Source organism: Psammomys obesus, unplaced genomic scaffold, assembly GCF_907164565.1.
Source record: "Psammomys obesus unplaced genomic scaffold, mPsaObe1.curated_primary_1811, whole genome shotgun sequence".
NCBI classification, from domain to species: domain Eukaryota; kingdom Metazoa; phylum Chordata; class Mammalia; order Rodentia; family Muridae; genus Psammomys; species Psammomys obesus.
This window is the reverse complement of record NW_026592439.1, coordinates 1,685,856-1,706,598: the sequence shown is the minus strand read 5'-3', so window position 1 is coordinate 1,706,598 and position 20,743 is coordinate 1,685,856. Positions and strand designations below refer to the sequence as shown.

The window sequence follows — 20,743 nt, the reverse complement described above, 5'->3', positions numbered from 1 at the left end:
CTGTTGCCACTCTCCACACCTCATCCATCACCAACAGAGAAACATACAAAACCTAAATACTTGAAGTCTTAAGAGCATAGTATGTAAGAAGTGGGAAATAGTAAGAGCTGGAGAGGACAGGAACTCCACAAGGAGAGCAACAGAACAAGATAATTTGAACACAGGGAACTTCCCAGAGACTCATACTCCAACCAAGGACTATCCGTGGAGATAACCTAGAACCCTGACAATGCAGCCACTTCTGATGAGAACTGATAGACTAAGATCAGAAATAAGGAGAGGAGGACCTCCCCTATCAGTGGACTTGGGGAGTGGCGTGCATGCAGAAAGGGAGGGGGGACCGGGAGGGGAGGAAAGAGGGACTTATGGGGGGATACAAAATGAATAAAGTGTAATTAATAAAAGTTAAAAAAAAAAAAAGCATATGAGCATCCACCTTTCTGTCTCCTCCCCAAGTAACTGCTGTTGTCATTAAACATAGCCCTGGACCAAGCATGGACAAGCTGCTGCTTTGGGTGTTGGTATTCACTAGCCTTCTTTCAGATGCCTTTGCCCAGACAAGGACGAGGTTTAGGCTACAGTCAGGGAGCATAAAACAAGAGAAGTCAAATCTGAGGTACTGTTTCTCTGAATTTGTTGAAACCCATTATATTTATTTTCTCTCACAGACCTCAGAGGGAAGGTATTTGTATTCCCCAGAGAACCTTAAAGTGATCATGTGAAGCTGATTCCACATCTGGAGAAACCTCTGCCAAGTGTTACACTGTGTTTTCGAACCTATAGCGACCCTTTTCTGCTCTCAAAGTCTTTTCTCCTATAATGTCAGGGGCAGAGACAATGAGCTAGTAATCTATAAGGAAAAAGTTGGGGATACCATCTGCACATTGGACATTCAGAAGTCAAAGCCCGTGGTGTGGAAGAATTCCCTCCTCCAGTGCACTTCTGCGCTAGCTGGGAGTCCTCCTCTGGCATTGCTGAATTTTGGGTTAATGGGAAGCCTTCGGTGAAAAAGGGTCTGCAGAGGGGCTACACTGTGAAAGGTGAACCCAGTATTGTCTTAGGACAAGAGCAGGATACCTATGGTGGAGGGTTTGATATGTCCCAGTCTTTTGTGGGAGAGTTTGGGGATTTGTACATGTGGGACTCAGTACTGACCCCAAGAGACATTTATCTTGTGTACCAAGGTTCCACTCTTAAGATCCTAATGTTCTGGATTGGGGGGGCTCTCAACTATGAAATAAATGGCTATGTAGTCATCAAGCCCAGATGTGGGGTAAAGATCTTGCAACAACAAAATCTCATGAAAATGAAATGATCAATGTCTGAGAGCTCATGCCAGCACAACTCAATGCTTAATCCTATGTTTGTACCCTTTTCTTCTTTATGCATGTCCTGCCTATATATCTGCCTAATAAAAATGTTGTCCAATTCCACCTGCATTGGTTTGCTGTTTGACATAATCTCAAATGTTTTCTGTTGGCTTTAGTTTTTTTTTCTTTGATAATTAGTATTTTAATACCTAGAAAAAATGAGTTGTAAAGCAGGGGGTGGAAATATTCAAGCAACTAGAATGTCATAGCGTTCAGCAAGAAGGGACGTGGCAACACTTAAAAGCTACTGGTAATCGGTTTAATAATAACTCCAAAAATGTGTAAAATTGCAGCAGAAGTCCTTTGATTTGTTTTCCAAGTACAAGTCAATGAAAAAAAAAAGTCACATGTTGCTCAAGGGACACAACTGTAATGAGACAGGTTGCTGACAGTTGAGAACTTGACAGCATATAATGAGATGGGGAAGTAAGAATTGGAATGAAAACGAAAAATGTGTAAGAAACTGGGATCATTTTGTATGAAGACAAACATGCTTTGATGTCTCAAAAGCCCCAGTGGTGATATAGAACACCTGGCTTTTATAATTCCACTCAGATGTTATCAAGGACATACTGTATGTTGGCTGAGCATGTAATAAATAGTGCTAAGAGAAATGTCTTCTTTAAATTCTTTCCGTGATTCCTGCTTCTCACAAAATATTGCCTAAACACTAACAAGTGACTTTGTCCTCTGGAACGTAGTCCCCACATCTCTGTGTACATTGCAGTTACAACTCAGTACAGCAAGAGTCGTACTAGCCTAGCCTTGAACTCATTGGCACAGGAGACAACTTCCTGAACAGAACACTAGCAGCACAGGCTCTATGATCAACAATCAATAAATGGCACCTCATGAAACTGAAACGCTTCTGTAAAGCAAAGGACACTGTTGTCAGAACAAAACGACAGGGAAAGGATCTTCACCAGCTCTATATCTGACAGAGGGCTAATATCCAGAATGTGTAAGGAACTAAAGAAGTTAAAAAGCAACAAATCAAGTAACCCAATTTAAAAATGGGGTACAGAGCTAAACAGAGAATTCTCTGTAGAAGAATATAGAATGGCAGAGAAACACTTAAAGAAATTATAATATAGGATAAACATACTAAAATCTGTACACCTAAGAAAGCTAATCAAGAAGGAGGACTCTGCCTAAGATGCTCAATCCCCATTCAGGAAGGCAAAGAGGATGGACATCAGATGAGGGAGAAAACAGTGAACAGGACAGAAGCCTGCCACAGAGGGCCTCTGAAAGACTCTACCCTGCACAGTATCAAGGCAGATGCTGAGACTCATAGCCAAACTTTGGGCAAAGTGCAGGGAATCTTATGAAAGAAATGGGAGACAGTAAGACCTGGAGATGACAGGAGCTCCACAAGGACAGCAACAGATCCAAAAAATTTGGGCACAGGGGTCTTTTCTGAGACTGATACTCCAGCCAAGGACCACTCATGGAGATGGCCTGGAACCCCTGCACAGAGGTAGCCCACAGCATTTCAGTGTCCAAGTGGGTTCCATAGTAATGAGAACAGGGACTGTCTCTGACAAGAACTGAATGGCCTGCTCTTTGATCACCTTCCCCTGAGGGCAGGGACAGCCTTACCAGGCCACAGAGGAAGACAATGCAGCCACTCCTGATGAGACCTGATAGGCTAGGGTCAGAGGGAAGAGGAGGAGGACCTCCCTATCAGTGGACTGGGGGAGGGGCATGGGAGGAGATGAGGAGGGAAGGGACAGGATTGGGAGGGGATGAGGGAGAGGGTTACAGCTGGGATTCAAGTAAATAAACTGTAATTGATAAAAATAAATAAATTTTTTAAAAAAGGTCACACTAGCTACAACACTCCAAATTGGTTCTCAGATATTATTAGTGGCAGTTGTTGATGTGATTACAAAAAGCATAAATCACTGCACCTAGCACAGTCACTAAAGAGATCACCTTCCCAAAGAAGGTGGAGTCTGAGCTGCAGATAGATAAAAAAAAGGCAGGTCTAGCTCAAAGATAATGGAGCATGAAGCCCACGAAAGTCACAAAGATGGCATCCAGAGCAATAACCAAAGCAATTATTTCTGAGGTCAATTACTCAGAATGGACAAAGAAGCAGACACCAGACCAGAGCAGGTGGGAACAAATCTGGAAACTTTATAACAGGGCAGTAAGCTCAGCTGAGAAGGAGCAGGTAGAGCCCAGAAGATTTGCTACTCAAAACATCAAGTTATTTTGGATGGAGATTTTAGTGATGTGGAAATCATTCATGCGATTCTGGAGCCTGGGGTTTGTGTTTTCCCAATGGAGTATCCAGGCACTGATATGTGCAGGTGCTAGAATCATTCCACTCTTTCAGGAGTACAGCCCTTTCAGTGACACAGCTCTTCCAGTGATACAGCTCTTTATGGAGGGAGAATAAGGCTATATAAACTATGTGGGAGTGGGTAGGGGTTTTCAGGTGAGTGTATATCACTGGTTGGGACTGAGGTGCAGGGAATGCATGGAGAGAAATTTCAGGTGTTAGCCAGACATGTTCTTGTTACCAAGCTATATGACTACCTCTAGAATGGTGAAGGCGGGAGAGGCAAGACTACGTGGTCTCAGACATGCAGGCAAAGTACATAGAGGGAGGTATCCTTACTCCTGCTGGTACCAATAATGAGATTTTCAGGGTTTGGACACATCTCAACTTCACTCTAGCCCCAGGCCGGTTCCCCTGGTCACACAGTTCACATGCCCCACACATACAACTTTTACCTTTTTTAAATAAAAATTTTTATACAATATATTCTGATCAGAGTTTCCTGTCTCCCAACTCCTCCCAGATCCTCCCTAGCTCCTCATCCATTCAACTCCACACCTGCTTTCTCTCTCTTTGAAAAACAAGCAAAAAGAAAAAAAAACCCAAAATTTTAAAGAAGAAAAAGCACAAGAAACACACACACAAACATACAAACACACAAAATTGGAAGCCATACGAGCAATAAAAAAAATTGCCAACCAAAGTAATATGAGACCAAAAAAATTTACAATAAAAAATACCATTGAGTTAATTTTGTGTTGATGTCTACTGTTGAGCATGGGGCCTACCCATAACTGTGGATTATGAATCCAGTGAGAACACATTGATTTTTTTTTTGGGGGGGGGAGTCAGTTGGAGATGGCTTTTTAGTCAGGGATGAGAACTATGTCCACTTCCTCCTCTCCTTTCTTGGACCCCATCTGGCTTAAATCTGAGCAGGCCCTATCCATGCTACAACATCCTCCATGAGCTCACATGTGGGTCAGACCCTTTGTGTCTGGAAGGCCTTCTTTCCTTGGTATCCTCCATCCCACTGACTCCTAAGATCTTTCCTCCTCCTCTTCTGCAACAGTTCCCTGAGCCATCGCGGAGGGATTTGATGAAGATGTCCCAGTTAGGGCTGAGTATTACAGAGCCACTCACACCTACTACAAGAGGAGGCTTCTCTGATCATAGCTGAATCCAGCATGCATCTTATAAGTTCAGGTTTGAGATATATATATATATTAATTAATATATATATATTAGTGTTAAGAAACCTTTCTAGGACTTCAGAGGTTGGTCTAAGGATAAAAGTCCTGCCTAAGCAAGTATGAAGACCTGAGATCAAATCCCTTGCCAGATCTAAAGCCAGATGTGGTCACATAGACCCATAACCCCAGAGCTGGGCTTGGGATGTGGAGGCAAAGGATCATTGGAACTCATTGATCAGAAGACTCATCTTAAAAATGATGAGTTCCAGGTCCAGAAACCTGTCTCAAGGGGATATGGCAAAGAATGACAGAGGAGAACATTTGACATCTTTCTTTGCCGCCTCACATGCGTATACAGATATATGCACCCACACACATAGCAGTGTACACGTTCTATACACACACAGACACACAGAGAGAAACCCTTCCATCAACATGCATGAACAATGACTATTTATTCAAAAGTAATCAGTATTTCTGCTAGGAGCACGCAGACACGCCGTTTGCCTTAATATTGCATCTCCACAGCAGGCTGTTTTCACTTAGCATCCCCTTTGCAAGTAACGTAAAACAAATTTCAGAAATGAATCCAGTACAGTCAAATAGTGGAATCTATTTGTTCAATATTTATTGAGCCACTATTCCATTCCAGGCATGATGCCAGCTACTGAAAATGCTATGCCGGTGAAATAATCATGATACTTGCCTTTTTTGGAGTTCATATTCTAATAAGTCTAGGTTGTCTAAATATAGGTATCTCTAACAACACTCAGCCTGAGTTGTAATCCGTCCTTTACATCTTCAAACCTGAAGATAAACCATCTTCAGAGTAATAGTCTCCCATTCCCCTCCCAACGCCACCTGAGTGGGAGGAATCATTTATTCTCAACTAGCATTTGTAACTGTGTTTGTGTGTGCCGGAATCTGGTGTTTATACTGGGTTTCTTGCACTTAAAAACCCTCTGACTTCTGGAATGGCTCTTTTATGGTAGGATCCAAGATAACTGTAAATCAGTTCTTTCTGCTATGTGGACCATACTTCATCCAAAAGAAACATTCAAGCGTCCTTTATCCCTGTAAATTCTAGGAGTCCATGATGATCTTAGTTCTGACAATACTTCCCGCTTCTACAATGGCCCTGGCTTTCTCAAGTTCTGTAAGTCTTCAAATAGCAAGGAACATGTTGTAGCTTTGTGTTTCCATGGGAACCCTCTCACTAAGCCTGAAGTGAAAGAAACTACAAGACCAACAACCATCTTCTCTAAAGACTAGGTCCATGACCTATGACTCTATCAAACAACCCAAAGCAGCACCTCTCTCCAAACAAGTTCCTTCTCTTCCCAAAGTCAGCCACACCTTCTTCTATCTGAGGAACACAAGCATCACAGATTTCTAATCATCTCTTTTGTCAGTTCTTATATATGAAATTGTGTATGCAATTGTCATTAGTACCTAATTTATAATAGTATTTGTTCATTAAAAACTAAAGAAAATTTGTCCTTCCAAGAGCCAAAAACTACCTAACAAAAACCTCAACACCAAGCAGAAGAAACATTCTTTTTAATTGTTTTCTTTTTAATTGTCCAAGTAACTCTCAAAACATTATAGGCCATTGCTATTGCCCTCGGTTGCCCACAGGTAAAAGGTAGAGACAGAGATTCAGAGCCTAGTGTTGAAGAAACCATGCACTTTAGACAGAGAGCCCAGAAGCCCCTGAGCTGGAACTGTCCTGTATGTTTCTTTTCTGAGGACTAGCTTTCATGGTAGCAGAGATTCTATGAAAGCTTCCAAAAGTGAGAAGCAACCAATAGTCCTATCCAGCATGACAACTATGAACCACAATGACCAGCATGATACAGATACTCTAAAGGTGCAGTAGTGGTATGTATACTTTGGCAGTAACCAAGAGCTCTCTAATTGGACTTAAGACCCACTTTCTACAAGAAGGAAATAATAATTGCTACCAGGTGCCTAGCACACTACCTATGGCTAGTAAAGGAAAAGGACTTACAATCATGACTTTACTAAACCAGCACGATCCCTAACTACAGTCTAAATATCTGTCTTTATACACACAGAAAACTACAGTTCTCTCCCCACATCAAGAAAACTTGTCTGTGCAACAGATGGAGGCCATTACAGAAAACCACGACCAATAAAAATTCCACCCACAACAGCCATAACAGCCAGGCCTAAGCTCAGGAAATATTGTAGAAATGGGGCAGAGAGAGCATAAGAGCCTGAGGAACAGGAAGTTTACCATGAGATTGTGTCTCCTAGGATTGTCAGTAACTACAGCCATGAAGTCTTAACATGGCTGCCTAAACATGACCTGAACAAGAATGACACTAATAGATACATCAGTGTAGAAGTAGGACATCGAATGAGGTCTCAACCCTACACAAAGAACTACAGGAAACTAATGCTGTGAGAGAAATAGTCTTCTCCAAGGAAGAGCACACCAGTTAGTCATCCAACACTGAATGTTCAGCCATGAAAACATACAGACAGACTCAGCATGTTAAATCTATGTGTTTAGGAGTATGTATTATATATACATGTATGTAACAACAACTAATTAAAAAAGATATCATGAATTTGAAAAAGAGCAATGAAGAGTATATGGAAGGGTTCTGAGAGAAGAAAGGGAAGAGCAAAATGATGTTATTATATTATATTCTGAAAAAATAGTTTTCAAAAAGAAAGAAAGGACAGTTCCATTTCAGATTACTTAATATAGGATTAGCATTCCTGGCAATTGAGGAATTGAGCATTCTTCTCAAGTACAGCAGAAACAGCAAAAAGTGACACAGGAGATGACTTGAGTGCTTTGGAATTTATAAGAAATATAGAAATATTTGAGGGTCATAATAATCCAGGCAACCGATTGCCTGCTCATTCCAAAAATGTTTCCTTGATACTTTACTCTTCCTTGTGCTTGTCGTTAAAACTGTGATATTTAGGGAACAAGCAATGAGCAGTTGTGTAATGAGGGACCTAGAAAACATCTCCGACCAAAACATCTGAGTCTCTTTGCTGTACGAGTAAGGATCTGATTCTTATTTATGTGGCTACAAAAGAGCAGGAAGCATTGTCCAGGTTCCAGGGATGTTCCAGGTACCAGGTACATCCAGGTTCTGATGTTTTTACCAGAGTAGCCCACAATGAAATACTAGAGAAGAGGCCTGATATTTTGTGCTCTGGCTTCATAGGGAAACTGGGAATGTCTGAGGCTAACACAATAAGGTATCTCTGTCTTGAAATATGTCTTGGCTCAGACTTATTTGAAATACAGATAAAAAAGGGTATTTTGAGCATTAGAGAAAACCAAATGAAGTCACATTTGAAAAACATGGAAGATTTTTTTAATGTATTTGTCAGATTTTCTGTTGCCTGTAGAGTATAAGTATACTCTATACTTATACTTATCTTATACTTATCTTATAAGTATAAGATCACTCTATAAGTATGATCTTATACTTATAGAGTATAAGATCATTCAAAGAAAGAGAACAGGAAATTATGAAAGACTCACCTTTAGCCTTTACCAGGACAAGACTAAGTGCATGATAAGTTTATACACAACCTAAATTTGTAGGTCAAGGGATAAGGGGTAACTCAGTAGGTTAAATACTTGCTAATCAAACTTCAGGAGTTGAGCTTGGATTCCCAGAACCCGCATATAAGCTTAGCACTGCAGCATGTGATTGTAATACCAGCACTGAGAAGGCAGAAACAGACAGATCCCTGGATCTCCCTAACCAAACAGTTTAGGCAAATCACCAAGCTACAGGTTCAGCAAAAGACCATATCTAAAAGTTCAAGGTAGATGGCAACTGAAGAAGAAATCCATTGTCACATGTCTGGCTTCTGTATGCATATGTGCATGCACACACATGCACACAAACACACACACATGCACAAATGTATGCGCTAGCATATATGTGTATGTATATACACACACACACACACACATATATATATATATATATATATATATATACACACAAACACATGTACACATTCACACATTTATACATAAAAATGTTTAAAAATAAAATAAATGAATAATAAAGCCAACGAGGTTTCTGTTTAGTTTTTGTCTACAGCCATTCTTTTCTAAGATCAGCATGAGAGATTCCAAGAGCCATCCCCATACAGAGGTGATTACGGTCAGTAGTATACAACCACAGGACCCAAGAGGAAAGTAAATCTCAGGCTCTCAATACCTACTGAGGCAAGTGTCACACACTATCAGAATGAGAGACACAAAACCCTTCACTCAGCTCTAGAAGCTTCAGCGACTTGTCCAAATTAACCTCACAGAAATCTTGCAAGGACTAGATTTTAACATGCATGAAAAACTGGGTGTATGCCACAGCATGGCATGTGTCCTCAGTGTTTCTATGATGATAATGAGGAAAATACCTCCAGGGAACATTAACTTCTTGGTATATAGTTTTACAAGAAAAAGAAGATTTTAAAAAAAGGAGGGGAAGAATTATTTATACTGCCTTGTCATTCTCAGTTACCAGACCTAATTCTTTTCCAAATAAACCCATGCATGTCCCCTGCTAGTGTGAGAAACAAGGTAAGCTCTTGTGACACAGATGGAGGAACACCACACTTTCACCAAAGCACTTTTTCACTGATAATTAACAGAGAAGGAAACACTAACAAAGATTCAGGAGAGCAAAGAATTGCACCCAAGAAATTTCACTCCTTCGATTGAGCTGAGTTATTTTTCACTGGGAGAAATCTCAGTAGCAAGCCACATAACAACAAAGGCAGCCCGGTTTCCTTGTGTGATTAGCCTGTGAGCCATTCCCAGGTTTTTTTTCTACGTTCTGACTCTGTGTAGACGTGTGCAGTAAATCCTTGGAAAATTAACCCAAGAGAGACGCTAGATAAGAGAAGTGTTTCCTGGGGCAGGGGCAGGGAGGTGGTGGTAGGGGGTGCTTCTGTGAAGGCAAACCCAGGTGTGTTTGGCACCTGGTGTCTTTGCTATTGTCACTTTTTGAATCCTACAATAACATGCAAATACTCGTGTATGCCAGGACTGTGTGGGGATGTAGGCAACCTGCTGTCATCAGGCCTGGTGACTAACAAGGCTGGGCCTGGAAAAGTACAGGAATTCTCTTACTCCTATTAACAAAAAAATGACAATCAGATTTCCTGGCATTGTAGCAATCTTTCGGAAAAAAAAAAAAAAAGCACAGACATATTCCATACACTCAAGAAGTCGGTCAGCTTTCTGGTCTAGTGAGGCTTCTGTACTGAACACAGGCCATTCTTCTCTTGAGCATTACAATACTTCAGGTCATCATCCGCTTCTTGTGAAGTCAACCCTGGCTCTTTAGACCTATTTTACTTAGAAAGCAGTGAGGAGGGAAAAGTAGGGAGTGGAAGAGGGATGAACGTTGGTACTTTTCTTTTAATTTCACTGTTCTTTCATACACAAAACTCAATTACAAAGACAATCTAGCCTGAATATTTTAATTAAAAAAAAAAGACTGTTTCTAGACACCAATTTGGTTTATAAAGATTGAAATGTTTTGGAAGGTCCATGATGTCTGTGAAAATGTCTTCCCTTTTTCAAAGAGTATTTCCTTTCCACCCACAAATTACACTACCCCCTCTGCTTTCTTTTCCATCTCTGGAAGGAACATTGGCTTCATGGCTAAGAATTTGATGCATGAGCGCATTTCAGTGTTCTCACTCTCCTGCGGGGTTTTTATTCTCCTGGAATGTATAAATCATTCTGAAAGCCCCTTTCTGTGCTATACTGTGCTTTTCAGATTATCTGCTGCTGTGCTCCTCACACAGAAACGCCTGCAGGCTCAGCCACAGACAGGGCCCAGTCTTGGGTGGTAGAAGGGTTGCCGCTACTGTGTTCAGCCACGCTCACCGCTGTCTGGGACTCAAACAGCATTTGGTGGGAGAGGGAGGTCCCTGTTGACATAGCCATTATGTTCATTGACAGACATTCCAACCATGGAGCCCCAGCTCAGCCAACCTACAGGGTTGACACTAACCGTGTCTTTAAATAACTCTGTGCCCTTTCTAACCTCTTCTCCTTTCCCAAGGCAAACTCTGACACTCCTTGCTCCCTTGTTTCTCCTTTTTAGGCCTCTAAGAAGACCAGAGAGAACTTTACCATCAGCCTCCCACCTCACTTCTGGGACAGTAGGAAGTCCACTGTGTACCATCTGAGCTACAAGCTCCTTCATGCTAGTTTTGAATTGAGAACCTCAGGAGACATTTACTGTATGGAGGACTCTAAAATCCCCCAAATACAGAACAAAATAAAGAGAAATCACATGCTGGAAAAGCACTTAGGAAAGTCATGGCAGAGTCCCATCATCATGGTAATCTTTTGATGCAAATCAATCCATCTGTAAGTGGCACACTCATCTCTACCTGAAGTATGTGGCTTCTTATTTTCAAAGATGAAGTATTTTCTAAAACACAGGGATTTCCAGATTGCATTTCCCAGGCTCCCAGACATCTAGATCATTTCCTAGATTTCTAGTGGCAGTTACCTAAATATGGTGACAGCTAATGTTTTCTTGCCCTTTAAGTATAATGATCTGGAACCACCACTTGATATATGGTAGCAATCTCAGAGTCCCTCACCTAATTTAAAAAAAAAAAACATTCTGGGTGGTGGTGGTGCAAGAGAGAAAGCAGGACAATAGAAGGCTTTGGGTTCTTTTCTACCTTATTCTGAATTTTATTCCATCCATGTGATGCCCTTTTCTTGTACCAAACCATCATCAATTCTCCCCACTTTCTAAATGGCTTGAAGTGATGACCACATTCTTAGCAGCATTAAATGAAGACTCCAGGCCCTTGGGGAGAAATTATTTAGCAATATAAAATCAAATTAAATCTCTTCATTCTTCAACTTCCTTCTCCCAAAAATAAATGTTAGTTTGCCTCCTACCCCTGGCTTTATTGAACGTCTAATATTCTGTTGTCATTGCTGGGCCTCCCGCTTCTTCCCACCAGATTCCCTTCTCTCCCTGGTTACTTTCCCTGAAACCTTTAAGTCCCTGTGGACACTTCTACAATAGAGCAATATTTGCCTGTGTTTCTCCTCATCTAAACCATTCTGGCTGGAAGTGGAAATACCACATCTTCACTCCTACTGTGTTCCTGAAGGTCAGCTCTCCCTCAAATTAATTCTGTTCTCAGTACAGTGTTACTAGAAGTTTCTCTTAAGCAAAGCTATCCACCCATGAGTCTAATTCAACCTCATGGTGGTATCCCAGCTGCTCTTGTTTTCCCCAGGGCAAATCTATGGTGGGGTGAGATAGGACTTTCATGGATTTCCCATAGGAAAATAAAAGGATACACAACAGTATAACAGTAGGTCCCTCAGAATACTTTAAAAAGAGATGCAGTATTCTGACACAGTGGTGCTTTGGGGACCAGGGATTAAAGGGAAGACTAAGGAGAGAAGAAGACTGATGTTGAGAGGGCATGGCACATGTGATCATATGAACCAGCATGGTCTTGATTAGAACCACCAAGACACTGATCCCTTTCATTCTTCTCTTTTCCTTTCCTTTCTTTTGTCTCTTCCTTCTCCTCAACTTCCTCCTTCTCCTCTCAACACTCCTTTCCCTCTCTTCCCTATACTCATTTATCCAACTCTGACCTAAAATCCATGTTATGATGAAAATTCTTTCATGTTGACATCTCGGATTGCTTTCAGACATAGCAACTGAAGAATGACAAAGAACAAACCTCACAACCTGGCAGAAGTGACATGGGTTTGTATGTTGTTTTCCTGGAACTTTCCAGACTCCACGAATCTTAGTTCATCCTCTTGGTGTGTTTTCTCATCCTATGAAATTGATTCCCACTGACAGTACTGTGCTATCGTTGTGATGTTGTTTCTGACCATCTCTTCCATAGCTCCATGTACTTGAGAAAATGTTGTACATAATGGTGGTTCTTCCATGGTTGCCCACCAGCCTTGTAGCCCAGAACCAGCCTAGGAGGTTCTGCCACAAAAACACTCTTCTTATTACTTTAACCATCCTCAACCACTTTTTCACAGAGATGTTCTGACTGCTACGTACTTATCTACAAACCCTTAAGAGACATTCATCATGAAGAAGAGCATACATCCAGCTTTTAAAAAAAATAATGAAGCTTTATAATCAGTCTGACCATGGTATATGTCCATGAGATACCCATATTTACTTTACCATTTCATCATATGGTGGTTGATCATTTCTTCTGTGACATCTTCCCTGTCTTGAAGCTCTCCTATTTTTGATAGGAAAATGATTTTGTTGTCTGTTTACTTCTGATCTGATTCCTAGAGGTCTGGACATCATTTCCTATTTCTCATCCTTTCTATTGTCTCAAAGATAGTCCAACTAGTAGCTAAAATAAGGCCTTTGTCACCATCCTCCCCACTTACTCAGAATTGGCAGTTATGACTGTGTCTCTATTGTCTACTTCAACCCCGGGTCAAAAAATTCTGTTGAACGAGACCTCCTTCTCCAAGTCACCTACACTTTCAACACTTCTATACTTAACTGTGTTGTTTACAGGACAAGGGACAAAATATTCAAGTGTGCCATATGTAGACATGTGGACATGTTTCTCAGTTGACCTATTCTGAAGAGACAGAACTCCTGTGTCTTTATTGCATTAAACAACCTCAAAATTCCAATGTAGTAAATCTGTTCTGAAGTGGGATGTTCAGATCTTACCTCAGTAGCTCCATTTAAAAATCTTATTTTTGTTTCTACATTTGTCAAAAATTTTCTCAGCCATTTTCAAATGAGTATGTGATATATTGGAGAGACTGGGCATGATTTTTTTAAAAAGCACTTCCAAAGTTCAGAGGTGGACATATTTGTTAAAAATTCCATATGTATATACAATGTATCTTAGGCATATCCATCTTCCATTCTCTCCATATAGGCCTCTCCAGTCTCCCTCTCACAACACACCTACATCTCCCTCCTAACTTCACATCCTTTTTCAAAATCTTCCAAGTCCAATGAGAGCTACCCACATAGGTTCATGAATGTGGTCATTTACAGGGGCATTGGTAACCTGCCAATGACCATATACTCCACACACACCAATGAGAAGTGGTTCTTTGTCAGGGGGAAACAACTGGAATTGGCTCCTCATCTAAAGATGGGGCATCAGGAGCACCTTCATGTTGGACTTTTTAACTCTCTTGAGCTTGTGAAGGTCTTATGTAGACAAAGCGTCTGTGAGTTAATGTATGTAACAGCCATGCCATGTACAAAAGCCAGCCTTTTGTAGCACTCTTCCCCATCCTCCAGCTCTTACATTCTTTCTACCTTCCTCTTCTGTAATGTGCCCTGAGCTGGGGGTTGAGCATCATAAATGTGTGACTGAGCACTTAGTTGCTTTTTCTCAACATTTTGAAGTTATGAGTCTCTCTGCATTAGCCAGTACCCACTGTAATAAGAAGCTTTTCTGACCAAGGCTGAGAGTTGCAAAAATCTATGAATATGAACATAAAATTATTTAGAAGAGAGTTCGACAATATGACCATTTAGAAAAATAGTATCAATAGGTTCTCCCCCTAGAGTCTATAGCTTTCCTGGTCATGTACGGTTGTTGTTTGTTTGTTTGTTTTAACCATGCTTTAAATAGCTTAAAAATTTTTCATTAGGCATCTTCACATATTCTTAGCTTTAGTTAGCTTACTCATATCTCTCATTTCCCCACTGCCTACCCCCATCCTCACTTAAACCTTTTCTCCTCCTGCTCTTTCATACCAGAGCTATAGTAACTTTTTTTATGAAAAGCATTATACTGTCACAAAAATGGACATACAGATCAATGGAATAGAGTAGCAGACCCAGATATAAGACATAAAACTATAGCAACATGATCTTTAACAAAGGTGCCCAAAAATATATAATGTCAAAAAGACAGCATCTTCAGCAAATAGTGCTGGGAAATGTGGGTTCCCAAGCTATAAAACTAACTTTTATTCTCCACCTGTAATTGTCATCTTGGAGGCTTACTGCAATAAGCTTACCCTTTCTAGTTCTTTCTAAACTCTGGCTGTCTGGTTCAACTCAGCTGTTCTGGCTCAAACTCCTCTCCAAGCTGACCAGTTCAAACCAGCTTCTCTTACTTCTGACTGAATTAGCCTGTTTGGCCTCAAACTAACTATAGCAATCTGTTCTAATCTTCTGGCTCTCTCTCATTCTCTGGCTCCTTCTGTCTTCACCTTTGTCTAGCTTGTTCTTTCTTCAACCTGTCTCTGTAAAACTCTCCCAGTAAAACTGCCTTGTCTCTTCTCTGATCTGCTCTCTCTCAAGTAGCTTCGCTTTGCTCTCTGTTCTGGTGAGAACTGGGCATATACTATTCTGTCAAATCTTTCTCTTATTATTTTGTCTGCCCCTCAATTAGACATTACTTTCTGACATGGGTGCTTCCTTCTACAAACTAACTTTATCTTCATTGTTTGAGATTAAAAGTGTGTACTAAGGGTGTGTACAGACAGACCACACAGACCTAGAAAGTCTTTGAATGTGATCACAGCAGCCATGTTGCAGCATAAAAATTCCTCTACTGCAAGCCAGATTGAGGGGCAGCACAGCATTGCCCATATCAAGGACTTCTCTCAGAAAGCAGAGCGGCAGTAGGGCCATGCCCTACCCAAATCAGGCCTGGGCCTACTCAACTCCATAGAGACAAAGGCCATGTCATGTTAGAGTCAAGTGAGCTTCTGTTTCCCTGCCAGAGAACTGCCTTCACAGAAATCATGTGACCATCTGGCACATGATTTGGCAGTCTGCTAATCTAACTGAAATGCTTGGAAAGTCCCTGTCTCTGATAGAGCACTTCTTCTTGCACACTTTGGTATTTGAACTGGTGCATCATTAACACTTGCCTGTCTTCAATAAGGTCTGCATGTGCAAATTAGGTGTCTTTCCTCCTTTGTTCTTTTGTCCTCCCCACCTCCCTAATTTGAGCTTTATAAGCTGGCCTCTTAGCTCAAGACCCTGCTCCCCAGCTCATCAACACCTTGAGACTGTTGGTTCTCAAGGGTACACAATAGGGCCCCAAAACAAAGACCCTCCTGGACACACAGAAGAAGATGAGTACTTCTCTCAGTGGGATATTGGCGTTTTGCCCTGCTGTCCTGATTTAAAGAACAACTGGTTCTTCTTTCCTCCTTTACTTTGGATTTGAGCCACAGTGAGGATCAAATTATGATTGAAGGGGCAACTGACATCTCTTGGCTACTCCCCAGCATTGACTGAAGGCCCTTAGTCCTCAGGCCCCTTAGTCCTCTGTAAGAATCACTTCTCTAGACTTCTCAACAAAAACCAGGTATCAAAATGACTAGTTAAAGGCATTTGCAGTGGTCACTGGTTTTCTTAAAGTTTCAAGCAGGCTTGAATACCTGGGAACTCTCACTGAGTTCCCACTGAGTTCCCACTGAATTGGGCAAGTGCTTCCATCCTTTTCTATCATGAGAATCTCAGATTGGAGGCCTCCAGGCCCTCCTCAAACTGTGAAGAGTTAAGCTCTCCCAGAAGGAGGCAATTTCCTTCTGAGAGGAGGTCTTTCAATTAGGCCCTTGGATGATCTCCAGGGACACCTATAATGCTGAGATCTGGACCTGGGTGGTGAGAAGTCCAGGAAGGGATACCCTATTCCTTCCTCCCCATCATTACAGCCATCGGGCAATGCATGGCTCCCTCTCAAAGGAAGTTAGGGACAAACTCAAGCCCATTACTACCACTAATGACTCTAATGAGGAGAGCCCAGAAGACCTTCCCTGTCAGACCTCGCTGTCCTTAAATGAGCCATTGATTACATTAGACAGAAAGTGACCCTGACCCCCCCACCCCACACTCCTCTATATCCCCACCCCATACCTTTTCCCTGAAACAAACTACCACCCAACAATTATGCGAGATTAGAGACTTTCAAACTTGCTCATGATGGAAATAACACTTTGGCTTTCCCTGTTAGTGTTTAACCTACTCTCTCTTGGCCCCTAGACTGGTATCTCTACCAGGCCAATGGATTAAAATAGCTTAGATAAGTGGTATTCATGTACCGTAGACCAAATCCATTCTCCTGAGCTTTTGTGCTGCTTTTAATACACCACAGGACTGGTTCAACATGTCAGTCCTTCTTGCCTAACCTCCTGTTCCTTCAATGGGAAGCTTTATATAGGGATTATTGCCTCCAACAGATAGTGAAAAATCAAAACCAACAAAATATCCCTTGGGGCTCCGAAGACCTTTTTGGTCAAAGTAACTTACCCAAGGAGAACAACAGGTTACCCAACCTCTGGGGTACTTTGACCAAGTACAACTTTGTGCCCTCAGGCCTGAGATTGCATAACCACACACACACATACCTTGTACACCCCAAGATGGAGATGCTTCACTTCTCTTTCTCCAGCAGAAACCAGAAGAACCCCTCTCTAACTTTGTTCTTAGAATAAAAATTAACCTAGAGTGCAAAATCCTTAATCTAATGGCTAGAAAAACCCCCTTAAAAACATAATTTGGGAAGGCATAACATCAGAACACCAGCTGGCATGTCAGGGTTGTAAATATGAACATTAGAATAAATGGATAGTTGGGACACCTTCCCATGAAGCCGCTTCTCTCACCTAGGCCTTCATGGTGGCTCCTAAAACAAAAGGAAACTGTTTTAAAAGTGAAAAAGAGGGACACTGGAAGAGTGAATGTTCTAATTCCTGTTTATCTAAGGACTCGGAAGCTGCTCCTCAAAAAACTTGATGCTGTAAGGGATTCCATTAGAAAAAGGATTGTTGTTCCACATATGATAATGATGGTAAACCCTCAAGCCTTTAAAGTCCAAAAGGAGCAACAGGCAGCCCCAAAAATACAAGGGGAAACTCACAAAATATTATAGGTCTCTAAGATTTTGGAAGACTTACTCCGCAAACTTAATATAAAAATTGGGGAGATTCCCTGCATTCTGCCCAAAGTTTGGCCATAAGTCTCAACATCTGCTTTGATAGTCTGAAGGGCAGAGCCTTTCAGAGGCCCTCTGTGAGGGACTCCTAACTTGTTTCCTGTATTCTTCTTCTTCTGGTGTCCATCCTCTTTGCCTTTCGTAATGGGGATTGAGCATTTTAGCCAGAGTCCTCCCTCTAGATTAGTTTCTTTAGGTGTACAGATTGTAATAGGTTTATCCTATATTATATGTCTATATGAGTGAGTATATACCATGTGTGTCTTTCTGCTTCTGGGACAGCTCACTCAGGATGATCCTTTCTAGGTCCCACCATTTACCTGCAAATTTCATGATTTCCTTGTTTTTCATTGCTGAGTAATATTCCATTGTGTAGATATAACACAATTTCTGTATCCATTCTTCAGTTGAAGGGCACCTAGGTAGTTTCCAGCTTCTGGGTATTACAAATAAAGCTGCTACAAACATGGTTGAACAAATGTCCTTATTGTGTACTTGAGCATCTTTTGGATATATGCCTAGGAGTGGTATAGCTGGATCTTGAGGAAGCGCTATTCCTAGTTGTCTGAGAAAGTGCCAGATTGATTTCCAGAGTGGTTGTACAAGTTTTGAAAGAAGTGGGAAATAGTAAGATCTGGAGATGACAGGAGGTCCACAAGGAGAGCAACAGAACCAAAAAATTTGAACACAGGGATCTTTCCTGAGACTCATACCCCAACCAAGTACCACGCATGGAAATAACCTAGAACACCTGCACAGATGTAGCCCATGGAAGTTCAGTGTCCAAGTGGGTTCCATTGTAATGGGAACAGGGACTGCTTCTGACACGAAGTGATTAGCCTGCTCTTTGATCACCTCCCCCTGAGGGGGGAGCAGCCTTATCAGGCCATAGAGGAAGACAATGTAGCCACTCCTCATGAGACCTAACAGACTAGGATCAGAAGGAAGAAAAAGAAACCCTCCCCTACCAGTGGACTTGGGGAGGGGCATGCATGGAGAAGGGGAGGAAGTAAGGAATTGGGAGGGAATGAAGGAGGGAACTAGAGGGGGGATACAAAGTAAATAAAGTGTAATTAAAAATAAAATAAAATAAAAATAAACCAGAAAAAAATTGGGGAGACAATTTAATCTAAATGTCTGACACTGAAGCAGACAGGACTATTTTAAGACAATCTTGTCTGAGGTCCCACAGCATTTGAAACTAATTTCTGGGTCACAAATAATGGGCATTGGAAGCTCCTCCCAGGCATATACCACAAAAGATCCTCCCTTCAAATGGCAGGATCCTGATGGTACCATCAGCCTTCTCAGACCTCTTATCTCAGATGTGCCCAACAACCTGTTGAGGAGAGATATTTTAGAAGCCCTAGATTCAGTCCTTGCCAGGAACTTGAAAAATGAATGCACCCAGATAAAGGATTGTGACAAACGCTCTCCTAGGGATCACCCCCAAATTCTATGAGACACTGTTAGATATGATAGTCCCTCTCCTGACTGGGTCTAAAATGAGTCCATCTGGCTTCAATAGTACCTTTACCCAGGAAGAAATTGGAAACTCTTAGCACATTAAAGAAAACTCCAACTTCAATATATTCACCCCTACAGCAGCCCATAGAATTCTCTCCTCTTTGCAATTAAAAAGAATTCTGCAAGATGGCAACAATTACAATACCAAGGGCCATCAACAAGACCATGTGGATCTAGGGATCACCCCAGGGGGACCTTCCTCTTGTCTCCACAATCCTGGCCAATACTCCACTGTTGACCATAGATATTAGAGATTGTTTTTCTCTATTCCTCTTCACTCTAAAGATTGTCAATGTTTTATTTATTCAGTCTTCCAACTTAACAACTCTGGGCCAGCCTCCCAAAATGTCCTCCCCACAGGGTATGGCTAACAGCCCCACTATATGCCAGGAAGTGGTTGTTGTTGTCTTGAAACCACGTTTAGAAAAGGGAATATATAGTTATCATTATATGAATGGTATCTTGGCCTGGGGAAAATCAAGATTTCCCAAGACTTCACCTCTTGACCTCAAAATTTACTTGTCTCCACTCTAACAAAAATTAGGATCCAAAATAGTCCTGATTAAGATAAACCTGATCCCTACTCTCCATCACCTTCTGGGGGATGGAAATTTCCCCAATCTCAGTACATCCTCATTAGCCTAGTCTACCATTTCCCTAGGTGTTAAATCTCAATACCCTTCAGAGTTTCTAAGGCAACCTCAACTGAGTCCAACTATGGTTACCTATTCCTACAAAAACCCTACAGCCTCTTTTTGACCTCCTAAAAAGAAATAAGCACTCCAACACTCCCCTCCAAGGCCAAACAAGTCTTTTACAAGATTAATGAGTGGCTCCAGGGCATGTCCCTAGCCTGATAAACACCAGATAAACATGTCCAGCTCCTCATATTCAACCCTTCACCCACTCTTGTGAAGGCCCTATAGCAGCCTCAGGGAGTTTCATAATGGCTCTACACTCCTATTGGCAGTGCTCCCAGACTCTTAACAAAGGTTGATGCCCTGGCCTCTGTGATAAAGCTAGAAAGAAACAGGACCTTACAAACACAGGACAAAGAACCAATATCTGTGGTGGTGGCCATGGCTTGACTCAGTTTGTCTTTGAAGTCCCCAGCTAGGTGGTGGGTCTGTACCAATGTTGAGACTGCTGTTCCTTCTGCTCCCAGTGAGAGGATGAGACCTAGTCCAGCCAACAGAGGGATGAAAGTCTCTCTTTTTTTTTCTCTTGAGTTTAAGAGCGCTACTTCTCCCTCATATAGATAAACCTGAGGAATAATTACAATAGGAACATAAAAATATTTAATTCTTGAGTTGGTGCAGGGGTTAACAACTTCTCCACATCAAAGGAACAAGGGAGGGTTGACACATCTAGTGTTGACAACC

The 20,743-nt window shown here is 41.5% G+C and overlaps 1 protein-coding gene across 1 annotated transcript in view; it reads left to right on the top strand.

The window, feature by feature from the left end:
- The first annotated feature begins 494 nt into the window (after window positions 1-494).
- The window catches only part of LOC129681357 (serum amyloid P-component-like), a 29,691-nt gene continuing 9,442 nt past the window's right edge, over window positions 495-20,743 (top strand). Inside the window, 7 exon segments of the mRNA XM_055613272.1 lie at window positions 495-556; window positions 664-787; window positions 789-867; window positions 870-1,273; window positions 7,817-7,897; window positions 10,652-10,876; window positions 10,982-11,221. Of these exon segments, the coding sequence (XP_055469247.1) occupies window positions 495-556; window positions 664-787; window positions 789-867; window positions 870-1,273; window positions 7,817-7,897; window positions 10,652-10,876; window positions 10,982-11,221 (1,215 nt within the window).